General features: G+C 36.2%; 2 protein-coding genes and 1 long non-coding RNA gene across 5 annotated transcripts in view; 2 read left to right on the top strand and 1 right to left on the bottom strand.

Moving 5' to 3' along the window:
• Positions 1-8,138, top strand: part of LOC124305571 (microtubule-associated protein tau) — a 59,942-nt gene extending 51,804 nt beyond the window's left edge. For all 3 annotated transcript variants that reach the window (XM_046765150.1, XM_046765156.1, XM_046765154.1), the window contains 2 exons: positions 49-210; positions 6,157-8,138. In XM_046765150.1, the coding sequence (XP_046621106.1) occupies positions 49-210; positions 6,157-7,041 (1,047 nt within the window). In that variant the 3' untranslated portion in view covers positions 7,042-8,138. The remainder of the gene's footprint in view (positions 1-48; positions 211-6,156) is intronic.
• LOC124305657 (uncharacterized) overlaps positions 1-9,365 on the bottom strand; it is a 34,277-nt gene extending 24,912 nt beyond the window's left edge. Inside the window, exons 1-2 of the long non-coding RNA XR_006908410.1 lie at positions 9,015-9,365; positions 8,461-8,628 (exon numbers count right to left, since the gene is read on the bottom strand). This is a non-coding gene — a long non-coding RNA (uncharacterized LOC124305657). The remainder of the gene's footprint in view (positions 1-8,460; positions 8,629-9,014) is intronic.
• Positions 9,366-9,886: 521 nt separating this feature from the next.
• Positions 9,887-13,682, top strand: LOC124305642 (cyclin-dependent kinase 2-like). The gene is made up of 5 exons (XM_046765240.1): positions 9,887-10,281; positions 12,068-12,263; positions 12,394-12,666; positions 12,830-13,033; positions 13,170-13,682. The coding sequence occupies exons 1-5, from the start codon at positions 10,166-10,168 to the stop codon at positions 13,278-13,280; spliced, it is 900 nt and encodes a 299-aa protein (XP_046621196.1). The 5' UTR covers positions 9,887-10,165; the 3' UTR covers positions 13,281-13,682.
• Positions 13,683-14,551: the final 869 nt, after the last annotated feature.

The following is a 14,551-nucleotide window of genomic DNA, read 5'->3' on the forward strand; positions in this document are numbered from 1 at the left end:
TTTTTATCAAGAATAGCGGTTCAAACAATTTATGTTTTTTGCCATCAGATCGAGACGGTGAAAATTGAAGTTAAGGCTGAGAGCAAGGTGCACTCGTTGGATAATGTGAAACATAAGCCTGGTGGAGGGGATAAGAAGATTTTCAATGACAAGGACTACCTTCGACAGACAAGTTCCAATGTGGAAAGTTTAAGCGGCAGCGGGTCCCAGGTAAACTTAAACTTAGCCTTTTCATCGACTACATGGCGTTTCGCCAATAGCCTAGTGCCCTTTTTACATTGGTCAAATACCTTGTGAGATAACGGAAGGAAATTATTTCGAAACCGTTGACATTGTTACAATTATCATTTATAGATGAACAGTTTATCTCGGTAAATGATATCGTCGAACGATTGGCTAGCTTCGAAATATATCGATTCGGGTCTTTTGATTTTTTTTTTTTTAAACAATCGTACTGTTGACAGTACTGCCTGTTTAACAATTTTTATAAAATCTCACCAAAACGTATCTATATCTAAGTATTGTTGCATGTCACTTGTCGTATTAGTGTAAGGTGCAAATCAAGAATGGAAAATAACAGATCTCCTAAATGCTGTATCGACGAAACACAGAGATGTGGCCACGATGAATGAATAGGTCATTTCGATCATTTCAATTGCTTTTTCTTTAAAAAAATTTACATGTTTAGAATTCATTCTCCGTTCTCGATTTAATCCGCGCCTCGAAGCTTACTGCACGCTCGGTATTTTATCACATGCAGTTGCTGTTTGTTCATTTAAACAAGTTCAATCGTTTCATTTATGGGCTATTCCGCGTCAACCGGATCAGTCATCTCTCAGATATTTTTTTAATTTGGCATGTGGATTGTGTAGGGGGAGTTAGATTTTTGTGCCAAAGCGCGGATCTCATAATGCAAAATTCAATTTTTTATTAACAATAACAAATTAGACTCCCATTTTTTTCAAAAATTCATAACTTTGGCAAAAAATTAGATACAATATATTTTTTTTTTTCAAATTACGCGGAAAGCTCCATAGAATTTAAAATAAAATACGAAATGGTAAAAAAAAGTTGTTATCAATTGTTTATTTAACAATTAATTTTTCAAAGATTTTTAAAACAGTGACTGACACGATCAAAAAATTTTTTTAAAATTCTGACATGTTCCTTGAACTGTACTACAACCTGTGAATTAATTCCAGAGGGGTGTTTTTCTTCGTTTTCGAGTAAAAAATCATTAAAGGTGTCGATGCGCATGAAATTGCGGCGCGCCGAGTCTCTACGTAATGGCGGGCGGCCGGTTGCCGTCCACCGCTACCCCGCGGTGGCGTCGCAGCGTTATTTTAGAGTCATTTTCACGATGTAGGACATGATTGGAGAATCTGAAAAAAATACTGTACCTTCACAAGGCTTGCTCAAAGCGATAAGTGAAGTTTGAAGAATGTGTTTTTATTTTAAAATAAGTAGCAAGTTATGTAATTATTATCATTTATGTGCACTCTCATGGTGTGTAACCGTTATTTTGAATCTCTGTAATAAAAAAACGGTGAAAAACACATTCCTGAAACTTCACTTATCGCTTTGAGCAGGCCTTGTGAAGGTACAGTATTTTTTTCAGATTCTCGAATCATGTCCTACATCGTGAAAATGACTCTAAAATAACGCTGCGACGCCGCCGCGGGGTAGCGGTGGACGGCAACCGGCCGCCCGCCATTACGTAGAGACTCGGCGCGCCGCAATTTCATGCGCATCGACACCTTTAATGATTTTTTACTCGAAAACGAAGAAAAACACCCCTCTGGAATTAATTCACAGGTTGTAGTACAGTTCAAGGAACATGTCAGAATTTTAAAAAATTTTTTTGATGGTGTCAGTCACTGTTTTAAAAATCTTTGAAAAATTAATTGTTAAATAAACAATTGATAACAACTTTTTTTTACCATTTCGTATTTTATTTTAAATTCTATGGAGCTTTCCGCGTAATTTGAAAAAAAAAAATATATTGTATCTAATTTTTTGCCAAAGTTATGAATTTTTGAAAAAAATGGGAGTCTAATTTGTTATTGTTAATAAAAAATTGAATTTTGCATTATGAGATCCGCGCTTTGGCACAAAAATCTAACTCCCCCTACACAATCCACATGCCAAATTAAAAAAATATCTGAGAGATGACTGATCCGGTTGACGCGGAATAACCCTTATCCATTCATTCCTCCACCGATTCGTTTCCTTCACTTCTCTTTTCACTGTGTTCATTTCATTCATTACACTCTTCATTTATTTTCATTTCAGTCGTATCTATATTGGTATTGATAGGAGCCGAATTGTCATCACCTGGAAGCGATCATAGGCCAAACTTTACCATGCTCAGTAATTGAGAAAAACGTGTCTGAAACGGATAGATCAGTCGTTATGACCGATTAAGACCTCCATAAAACCATGCATCATCTTTCTCTTTGTAACGAAATAGTACAAAGTATTTTACTTACTGTACGTTGATAACAATCTAAAGTCCATAGATCACTATCTTTCATATCAAATAAAGCGGCCAAAAAAAAATTCAAGGCAATCACCTTATCGTTCGTCCGCTTTTCATTCAATACGTCAGTTATGTGCGGCAAACACGAACATATTGTCGTTATCATAACGAGGCGTAAGGATAGGGTAACGATGCTCTATAAGGCTTCTTTAAATTGCTACTTGTAGTTTGGCTAGAAAGTGTGTTGTGTGTCACAGAGCCCCGTCCCATCCGGCACGATCAACGAAGGCAGAAATGGTCTTCCGACTTCCGACGAGAACCTGAACCAGGAGTGTTAAGCCACCCTCTTAGCCCCATCTCCGTTATACTAAACGATGAAAAGAGCTAGCTAGCCTTTTATTTTCTGTACTCAAATATCTCCAAGGCCAATTATTACAGTCCATATAAGTACTAGCAAAGAACAAAAAAAAAAAAAGAAAAAGAAAAAATAATCAATTCACACGATCGATTCCTTCCGGACTAGACTATCAGCACTTTAGACTTTGGGTCCTGAAAATACTGTGGCCTCTGAAATTTGAATTGAGCATCAAAAGACGGTCTTAATTCTTTGGCCGTTTCAATGAACGTTATCTCGATTTGGAAGGGTGAGATTCCAATTCCAGAGAGAGTTTAGGGAGGAGAATATTAGTCGGACTTGATATGGGTCTAAGAGCGAGTTGGCTGGGTGATCGCATCTAACACTTCCCTGCCTGCCTGCAGTGATGTCAGCGTACCAGTCTCAACAACTAAAAACAAAAATTACCACATATACCATCTATAACAACTCTGATTAAGTACTAATAAGTTAATCTTAACAGCTACCCGTCTAAGACAACTCGTACCACGAACGGAGATGAAGAAATAATTAATGAAAAAAAAAACAAAGAAAAAAACAAAAGCAAAGCAATAGCAGTCATTTTTCAAAAATACTGCTATACTAATACCCATGCTAACTTTGTGTGTAGCATGATACGTGGTCCATTTTACCTTTGGAAAAGTCATTCGCAATGTAGAAACGAACGCGTTGTCAGTCGATGACTCGTGACGAGTAATAAGGCAGAATTAAATTATCTGTCACATCAATTTTCAAAGTCAAGTTTCCGAAGTTTGCAATTCTGTGGTAAAACGAGAATCTTAAGCGAATCCCCGAATATTGCGAATAATTCTTCCTTGCTTTGATATACGTTTGATAAATGTTGATATATCACTTGACAAGTTTATGTGCCGCTGTTGCGGTGTATTGATTAATTAATACCAGTATAAGCACGTTGAATGAAAATTACTCTATGGTAGATATCTTGATTTCTAAATTATAAGACACATACACCTTCCGATCTGTACTTACGTAAATATGCCGTAGGTACAGGCCAATGTTATACTGCCAATGTCACACACGCATTAAACGACGTAATCTACTACACTGATACGTAGGCAGTACAGGGTTTTTATCCGTAAACTCTCCTCGCACTTTGCAGCGTTGCTTATTCGATCGAGTTCATTTGAGACAGTAACAGTATAACACTTTTTCAGTTTTAATTATAATTTCAAAAGTACGAACACTGCGCACGACTCAATGCTGGGCACACTCCATTCGTATCATCAATAAGCAGAGTTATCTTGATTTGTTTAATATCACACACAGTTATTTATTGATGTTGAAGAAATATTTATCGATTTATAAACGTGGAGGTGTAAACGGTCCTTGAGATTTTGAGACTAAATTGAATATAGGCTAGACAGAGTCAGTCCAGTGCGTATATACGACGCAAAGTTTGTTGTCGGTGAATCGTGATGAGCGAAGATAAAAAGTACTAGAGAAAGTGGAAAAGTTTTATTAGTGTAAATAACTCGGTGAGAAAGTAAGGAACGAAACATATTGAAAGATAAACCATCGCGTTGCATGAATGGCGTGCCCTTAGGTATAGAGAATATATATCTACGTACTGAATTTTCACGGTGAGATGTGTCGATCGTTGTAACATCCGTTGTGTCTAATTTAATTTTGCACAGTCCTTGTATACACCACTTGATGAAAATAATTGCATTTAGAATGTCTCAAGAGTGATTTTTCTATCATACCATCCACCGTAGAAACGAAATTACCCACAAATTGTACACCTATAAACCACTCGCGTAAATGCGATCCCAATCTCGTTGCCTATAAATTAAGCGCAATCATACTCTGCTGATAATGTAACACTGTACCGCTTATACGTTGTTTATGTAGTCGAATCAACTATTATTCGACATATTAATTTAAAGACATACTAAAATATCGATTAAATTTTATTTAAGTTACCACATAATATGAACATTGTTATGTAAAATGTAACAATCACCCAATGTATATCTATTATTTTAATTTACCTACTAGAAACTAATTGTAATAATATTTTTGTTTTCAAATTCATTATCGCACTTTTTACTGCACCCAATTACCACCGTAAGTATTAATGACGGCTAAGTACCTCTTCTTCGTTCTCCATTCAATAGCTACCGTACAGTACTCATATTATTGTACATACTGAGAGAAATTTTTATTTCCGGTTACCGCTCAGTCCTTGACTATTTTCGTTTTTTACCACAATCAAAAAATATAGTTCTAGGTAGGAAACGAAAATTAATTTTGCAGCTGTTGCCAGAAAGTCTAGTATCCGTTACTATTCTTTCTCATTACGATCGCTGTTGCTATATTTTCTTGCAACTGTTGCGAAAATTTAATGCTTGTGCAACAGTAAATTGACGTTAAAGCCGTGTTTAACTAAAAAAAGTACCGTAAACCGAACAGACTGATTTTCCGTTGCAATTGCCAAAAAGGATCGACAATAGCGCAAAATGGTTACGCGTACCTCGTTTTTCGTAATTCCAACAATATTTAAACAGTGTCTTTTTTAACGATACTTACTGTTGTTTTACTGATTTTTTTTAGTTACTACAAAAAATGAAATTTTTCTCAGTCCAAGGGTTCCATTTATCCCATTTGACTGCAAGAGCTATCGAAATCTGAGATAAAATTTTCAGTTCTTTTCTTTCCTTTTTTACAAGGATAAAAATTATTTCCTAAAATTTTTTACCAAGTGGAATAGAAACCATCATGAACCGTGTACTTCAAAGTATGATTATCGCTTTTCTCGCATTTCTGTTGATCTCGAGGATCTTAACATTTCGAAGTCTGCTGTTGTAGTGTAGGTCTTGGTAGTGTTCGTTGGTATAGCACTACACTTCTCACCTTCTGTACGGCACATACCGGTCTCTGCAACATCAACACGCATCACCCATTGCCTCCACGCGGCGTTCGCCAGCAAGGTCAGTTTGCACCAGCTCGTCATACTCGATCTAACGTGGACTAACGATAATCGCAACTATTCAAAACGATAGTCGTTTAAATAAAATACGCTTTGAGTTATGATTAATAAAGAATCGGAAGTCTATTGCAACAAAGAAACGAGTTTGTTAATCAGGTGTGAAAACGTAACTTGAACTTTTTACACGAGTGCTACCGATGACATATTTTTCACATCTAGCTGTTTTGTCAAACTCTTAATGCATATTACAGACAGTAATGAATTTCTATCCCCCCCCCCCCCCCCCCCAGTTTACGATGTTATACTGACTAATAGAATTTTCAATTCCTGCAGGAGGGCAAAGCCAATGTTGCACTCAACGTTACCTCGCCATCTTCAGCTAGGAAGACGAAGAAACTTTCTCACGCAGAGGACAGTTCGACACCTTCGTCTCAAGAAGCTAATCCGATAAATCCAGTTGCTACTACAGAGTCTACGATCCCTGCTAGACCGAAATCTCGATCTGAACAAGTGCCAGTTCCACCAACAACAACGCCTGTAGAAGAGAAGAAAGCATTTCCTCAATCGCGAAAATCCAGCCTGGTAAAGACGCCGGATAGATCAAAAACACCGGAACATTCTAAGAAGGTAACGATCGCCGAGAGCGAGGATGTGAGACAGATCGAGACAAAAAGGAGTCCCAAATCACCGACAGAGAAGCGACCGAAGACACCAGAAGAGAGAAGGCCAAAGACTCCGGAAGAGAAAAGGCCGAAGACTCCGGAAGAAAAGAAGCCAAAGACTCCGGAAGAAAAGAGACCTTCGACTCCTAGACACGAAACTGGAGCCCAAAAGACACCAGACGCTGAGAATAAGCCGTCGACACCGCGTCTCAAAAGCCCATTGAAGAAGTCTCCGAATGAGGAGCGTCAAAAAAGCCCAGGAAAGAAATCACCCGCTAAGAACAGCCCAACATCACCTGTGGGTAAAGTAACACCAAGAAAGGAAAGATCGTCTCCGCCGAACAGTTTGCCGCTGAACAACACTGAGGATGCAAACGAAAAACTGAGCAACTCTTCTTCAAAGGAGTTCAGACTGCCAAAAATAGTCTCAAGTATGTTGCCGGAACTGGGTTCCCACGATCCGGTTATCGCCACGCCAGCTTCAGATTCAAAAATTGCATTGCCAAAATTGGTCGATGCACCCATCCCGCCATCTCGAACCGGAGTGGCCCAGTAAATGAAAATTGTCAAATATTTGCCATGATTCTGGTTTGACATTTGTCCCGGTGGAGATATTCCGTAAAAAAAAAATACCTAGTTTGTTACTGCAAATAAGTTCTGAACATACAGGTAACTTGTGGAACAATTTTTACACAGATGATCGATGAAACATAATAATATGGATAAGACATCAAGACGTGGTGAAAAATCACTTACGGTATCGGGCAGTCTTGAAGGAAATTACGTAATTCATACCTTGATTATTTATCTATTAAATATAAGTTATAACGAGTCACTATTACTCTTTAGATCGATAAAATTATGTAATTTCAATTTCACTTTGCCTTTTTACGTCGAGCTTATAACGTGCGCAAGTATGTTGTGTACGAAAGAAGTTAGGCTCGCTGTAGAAAATACTAGCATTTGAAAAACTAAACTAAAGATCAATTCGCAAAAAAATTCACTGCTTTGTAACTGTTCTGTATGGTAAATTGGAAGGGAAAAATTCAAAGTGCGATTAACTACAACTATGACGACTGAACTCGAAACAGAACGATAATGATTGTTTATGTAAACTTGGATTGACATCATTTCATTTTCAGTAACGTTTGAATTACTAAAAAAATAGCTATCATATGTACCTTCGTTATCCTAATGTTTGACTGAATTTCAGTAAACACGTATAATGAATATAAGGGCATCGTAAACTTCAACAGCTGTGACTTGCTGACCAGCAATTCACAGGTCTGTTATTTGTTTTACAATAAATTACGAACTCCGTCCGTCAAAGATCTTCCCAAATGATGAAAATCATTTCCGGAATGGTAAATTGAACGCAACTATACATAACATCTACATATTTGTAATTTACAGAAAACGCATTTGTTGTTAGATGATTATAGGCATGAAGACTATTACATGAAGGAAAAACGCTGTAGTTCAAACCAAGCCTATGTTAAATCTTATATCTAAGTATACCATACTACGTAAATGTAGTTACTAGGTAGTCATTTGTAACTATAAAAATTAAATATCGCAATTGTTTCAAACGCTTCTCATGTAATAAGATCTTAGAAGTAATTAAACTATGAAATTAAATATCTATGTGAAATATTTACTGGCCTTATTTATCGTACAAAATGATTTTTGAATCAACAACACATGAATATGAGCCGAGTGGAGCATATGAAGTAAGTCGTGTATGCAAATTCAATTATTTGTACAAGATAGCCGGTACGTCGTACATACTGACAAATGATTGTAGGATGCGTTCAATTTGACAATCATCCTCGCTTTCGTAGAAAAAATTCACTGTCGCAATCCCGTCAAAACAGACAGCAGTAAAATCAAAAAAGAGCTTGCACGTATTACAATAAATTGTACATACGTATCTGTACCGCAATTTCCAATATCGTTAGTTAATAAGATTACTCACCCTCAAGATAGTTGAAAACAGCACATTAGAAAAATGTGGTAAAAACACAGAAGATTATTGTGTCACCCCGAAGGCTAGAACATGTTGAGTCACAGCGAGCACAAAAGAGTGAGGTGCGAAGTGCGCAGAGGCGAAGCTCCTGGTCAATCATAAATGAAATCTACAAATCTGAACAAAATTACATGATTTAGTGGTTATTTATACAGCAGCTTGTAGTACGATTTATTAAGATAATTGTACTCGTAGTTATCATCCACATTTCATATTCGCTATTATTTCTACGCAAATTTCATACTACGTACGATTAAAACTTTAGTAAAATGTTCCAAATCGGAAATTCTTCAAATACTATCTGATTTTGAATCAATTTCCACACATTGTCATAAAATTTTTTCTCCAAGCATTTGAATTTTCCGCGACATTTAAAAAAATTGTCTTCAAGCAACATGGCCGACACATAGCTCCAATTTGTCACAAGAAAATAACCGGCTTACTTATAGTGCGTTGCGTACCTATATAGGTATGTATTTACATCTGATTCTTCGATATATTACCTCAAAACGCGACGTTTCATTGCGCTTCGTCGATCTCCTTGCGACGCGTTTCAAGGTAATCGTGTAATCACATCTAAATACCGAACGTAGCTGGTGCGTGTTTATTTACAAACAAGAGAACGCAAGAAAAACCTTCGTGAATCAAATACAGCTCAACGAAGTAGGTACAAAAGTATGATTGTAATGTGGTATCCGCATTGTTGCTCCAAACATTCATTCAACTATACATTTTATTGTTAGGCGGAAAATAGTATCATAAAGTCACTATCTCGTGTTATTTTCATAATACCATCGAGTTGCTATTTCTGCCACGAGCAGCACCGAAGGTCATGTATCCACCATTTTAAATTACGTAATGCACGCTGAGCCAATCAAAAAAAATAAAATCTCTCGCGCGTAATTTGAATCATAAACTATGTTTGAGTTGACGTCTGTTCATCAGTCGTCGGAATTAACGGTAAAAGGTAAGCCTCTGAGGAAACAATTGCATGCGTTAGGCTATACATAATTATTCCGTTTTTGATTACGTATTTGTACGTTCACAATCAGCCAGATACTCTGATAAAAGAAAGAGAAACGCGATTGCCTAGAAGATAAATTTTCATCGAAGGATGAAGCAGTCAGCGTTGATTGAAAGTGAACAAAAAAAAATTCTCATCTATTTTTCTTATCAAACATCTATGCAGCGAGAGATTTATAGTTTCAAATTTCAGGAAAAATCAAAAGCTCTCCTCACCGTAATAGAAATGTGACAATCGATGAAAATGCGTCCGTTCTGGACCCGAGTTATATTTATCAAGTTCCACCGCCATCTGACCATAGGACATAGACCTAAAGGTATGTAAAACATACATGGCTTCAAGTTTGGGGGACGAAGCTGCCCCTCAATCGACATGCATACATGCAAAGGTCAGAGACCCATACATACGTATGGGTTTTATCGCGGGCGAGACTCGGGCCGGGTGAAATATACGAAAACTAAAAAGTGATCGGAGCTGTATCAATTCCGACGACCATAGTGTGCATCGCTCGAGTGAATTCATTCCTCGTTAAAATATCGGGAAATGAAGTGCCGATTGGCTATTGAATATAGTCAAATTGCAAAAGAGAATCGGTATAACTTGAAAAGAATTGTATAGCGTCATAACGTCATGGAGAACTTTGTAAAGATCGAGAAAATAGGGGAAGGGACTTACGGCGTTGTATACAAAGCTAAGGACAAACTTACCGGGAAACTGGTAGCCCTTAAAAAAATTCGCCTCGAAACGTACGTTTGGTATTACATAAAATAAAACTACCGTTATCTAACCAATATCGTTATAATATTTCTACGTATTTTTCGGTGCTCCTAGATTATAATTTAATTAATTACACATGATGAATATACGTGTTTTCATAACCTCCCATAGAGGCACGCGCCTCGCGTTCTTTCACGTTTAATCCTCACGTTTCGTTCTCACAAATCTACCTTCTTTACACAGACACAAATTCTGTACCCGGCTTCTAACTCGGCTATGATTTACATTCGATGTAAAACAATGTGATAATTTCTTTCAACTACAGTCTCTTGTTTCGTCAACAGTCAAGCTGAGATAGAAAGTGATTAAAGATTTTTTTTCGTCAGTTTCCTCTAAAATCGAGAACCATGTAGCAATGAAGACGCTAGCGTCGATTCACAGCCTTGCAATCTTGAATAACCGATCAACTTCATTTTACACAATTTTGAAACTATTTAGGAAGGATAACATGCGAAGCTTGATAACGTAACTGAGTGGGCTTGCTTTTACACTTAACTAACTCGCCTGCTAACCTGTGCGTTGGGGGCAGCTGAATCTGCAGGGGCCACGTGTTAGTAACTGTCGTAGCACCACATGATTCAGCTTACCTCATTGCACGCTACGCATCTGATTTAAGCCCTACGATCTCTTTACTAGTTTATTATGAATATAACGCATATTGGCAGTATAATGTACACATTAGCATCAGCTATCCATACTCACTTATCGTTGAGTATCACTGCTGTACTTGTCTTTTAACCCGTTGTTTCAATATTCATTCTGATAATACTAAACTTTTTGTTCCATCCTATCCAGCGTAAGGATCTCACGTATGTAGTCCAATATTACGGTAATAGTCTTATGCAAGTGCAAAAACTGGCTGGAGCTTCATTAATAAACTCTGTTTACTGCTAAAAAGTACTCTCAATGTGACCTTAAGGTACACAGTAAATCAATCCAAAAGTTTAATTGGAATATCTGTTCCCTTATCTGTTTTATTTCTCTGCTTTATTTGGATTCTATGCAAAATTATTGCCAACGCGGTGAAAACTACGTAAGATTATACTAAGCTCCAAGTTGATGCTATTCTTGGTTTAGTTTTGTCACTACTTGTTATCATCGTATGGATTGTTTCAAAGCTTCATTTGAGCTACATACTATGCCAAGTGGAAAAAATTTAGAACAAGCTCGAACAACTACATCAAATTTTTTATAAACTTGTGTAAACGAATCATTCGCACAATCAAATCTAAACTTTGCAACATATTTTATTTCAAACTAGATATTTGAATGGGTAAGTTTACTCAAGTTTAATGCTTGGTGCATTTATAAAAAAAGACTGTCGTTGCTCGAGTAGTTTTGATTCTTGTGTAAGAAAATGTGTCTCACTGCTTGTCCTGTTTTCAATTACTTTGTAATAGTTTGTTTCCTCGTTACCATTACAATAACTCGCAATTCTCCAAAGTATTATAATTTTATTTCTGGATCTTACTCACTAACCGTCTCTCTTGAATTCATACAATAATAATTATAAAAAATTGTTTGGCCTTTAATAATAAATACGACATATCTTACCAACTATAATTAGGATGTGTCATCTAAACGAGTTCACGTTTACAAATAATGGATTATGATTTTGTTTCAACTTGTGGCAAAGATTAATTGCAACAAACCAGAACAAGCATAACCAGAATTTAGTAGAGATTACAATGATTTGATTACTTAATTTTCCTATTTTCAACTCTAATAGCGAAATATTATTTCAATCCATATTAGGGAAAGCGAAGGTGTACCATCTACAGCTATTCGAGAAATATCGTTATTAAAGGAACTTACACACCCGAATGTTGTTCAGTTGTTGGATGTTGTTCACTGTGAAAAGAAGCTCTACCTTGTATTTGAATTTCTTCAACAGGATTTGAAAAAGTTATTAGATTCTACCAAAGCTGGTTTGAGTCACAGTATTGTAAAGGTACTAAAGATTTACTAATTTTCTTATTGTACGTTATTTTTTAATCTAGTGCAATACTGTTTTTTTGCAAATGACTTCCAGTTTTGATATGAGACTATTCAGTCTGGTTGAAGTTGTAATTCTATTTCAGAGTTATTTACACCAATTATTGAAAGGCATTGCGTTTTGTCACGTTCATCGGGTCTTGCACAGGGATCTGAAACCACAAAATCTACTAATAGATAAAGAGGGATACATAAAATTGGCAGATTTCGGACTTGCCAGAGCATTTGGAGTTCCGGTACGAACATTCACACACGAAGTTGTAACCCTGTGGTACAGAGCTCCAGAGATTCTTCTCGGAACTAAGTTCTATTCAACAGCAGTTGACGTCTGGAGCTTAGGATGTATTTTTGCAGAAATGGTAGAAATATTATTGTCAAAAAGTTCTTTTCAAATACCATTCATTTAGTCCTGAGTATATCACTTGTATAATAACACAAACTTGTGTTGATGTATGGTATGAATATTTGGAAGAAGAAAGGAATGTCTAGAAACCTCCACATTAATATAATCCAAAACTGTAGGCAACAAGGCGAGCATTATTCCCTGGCGATTCAGAAATAGATCAACTGTTCAGAATATTTCGTACTTTGGGAACTCCAGACGAAACTGTTTGGCCTGGAGTTTCGCAACTTCCTGACTACAAGTCAATGTTCCCACGATGGGATGCACGGAGTTTCAACGAAGTTGTGCCATCATTTGACAATGATGCTGAAGACTTGCTCTCGGTAACCTAATTATTTGATAAAGAAGAATTTTTTACAATTTTTTTTACATTACTGATTTGCTTGAACATAAATCAGATGTACTAATCGTAACTGGAGTTATACAACAGATAATGTTTTTTTGCTTTCAATTTTACAGAAACTATTGACCTACGATCCCAGCAAAAGAATAACAGCTAGAATGGCGTTGTCTCATCCTTACTTCAACGGAGTAGAACTAGTTCCACCTCCGCTCATCAAGAAAGACTGACGACTCGTAACACTGTACTAATAATATGCAATAACATTCAAACAATTCAAGTTTTTTTTAAATAAATAGAATTTGAATTACAAAGAAATTCAACGCTACATTCAAGTATGATTTATATGGTAGAAAATTCACTGCACTTTCAGAAACATAATATCACAGTCAAAAGCCAATTTGGGCCAGTTTTCCAAAAGAGGAGTCAGTATAGCATTTCAACCCTTAATTTTTGTTTCTTATATACGATAATCTTTGAATGCGTGCTATTATCGAATTATATCTTTATACCTTTCTTCGAACGTTAGCGCAACCTGTGTTGTAATAAATTACAAAAAAAAAAAACGTGCCTCTGCATCAGATGTTGATAAAACGAGGTATTTTAATCTTGTGCAACGTGCTAAATTCACACCCATGATTACCCTTTGAACTTTGAACAAGGGTGTCAATAATTGCAAGGTGACTACTGACTACCTGATGCCTTTTTGCTCTGTGTAAATACAATTACAGATATGATTGTAAGATGAAATATGGTGACAAATGAGATGAAATATTGTTCTGTAAACATTCTTTTTAAAATATCAACGAGAATATTTTTGATAACAATGTTAACACAGTTTAAAGAAAAAAAATTATAATATCGTTATGTATAACAACGTGATGTTACAAAAATGTAGAATATTTTTATATCAAATTAGAAACACAAGTATATGTAATTACAATCATAAATTAATATAGGTGCGTATTAACCCATTTTCACGTTTTGTTGAATTGTCAAAATTTCCGGATTTCTATCAAAAAAAGACCTCAATGATTACGGCTCTCCAATATTTATTCAATTATTTCCAAACTCTGTCTAACACTGACTCATGCACAAAGCTTTCATTTTTATGTAAAATTTGTTTACAAATGACTAATCTAAGCTGTCGCTCAGATTCTGATTCTCAAACTTTTACTAATGCATTATTTCACCGTACGAATAATTTCGCATAAATAAACAATGAAGCCAAAGTCAACGGTTTATCGTCTGCACCGAAAAACAATATTGATTCAAAGTAGAACTTGACAGCGAACACCTGTTTAGGAAACAAGTTTCCACTTCGTAAGTTCAAAAATATGACATGATTAAACAGAATATGAACAGTTTTAATAAGTATATAAATTACCACTTAAGATCGATGTCCTCAGGTTGTTTCGACGATTCAAAAAATCTGCAATTTGACATGATTATTTGCCCTGTCGTAGTGTTTGGATGAGTTCTCTTGAATAGTGAGACCAGG

Source organism: Neodiprion virginianus, chromosome 1, assembly GCF_021901495.1.
Source record: "Neodiprion virginianus isolate iyNeoVirg1 chromosome 1, iyNeoVirg1.1, whole genome shotgun sequence".
In the NCBI taxonomy this organism is placed as follows: domain Eukaryota; kingdom Metazoa; phylum Arthropoda; class Insecta; order Hymenoptera; family Diprionidae; genus Neodiprion; species Neodiprion virginianus.

Excerpts from the sequence above, each read along its gene's own strand:
- LOC124305642 (XM_046765240.1), top strand. The coding sequence starts at position 10,166 with ATGGAGAACTTTGTAAAGATCGAGAAAATAGGGGAAGGGACTTACGGC. Across the intron at positions 12,264-12,393 it reads TGAGTCACAGTATTGTAAAG|AGTTATTTACACCAATTATT; the intron begins GTACTAAAGATT and ends ATTCTATTTCAG. Across the intron at positions 12,667-12,829 it reads GATGTATTTTTGCAGAAATG|GCAACAAGGCGAGCATTATT; the intron begins GTAGAAATATTA and ends CCAAAACTGTAG.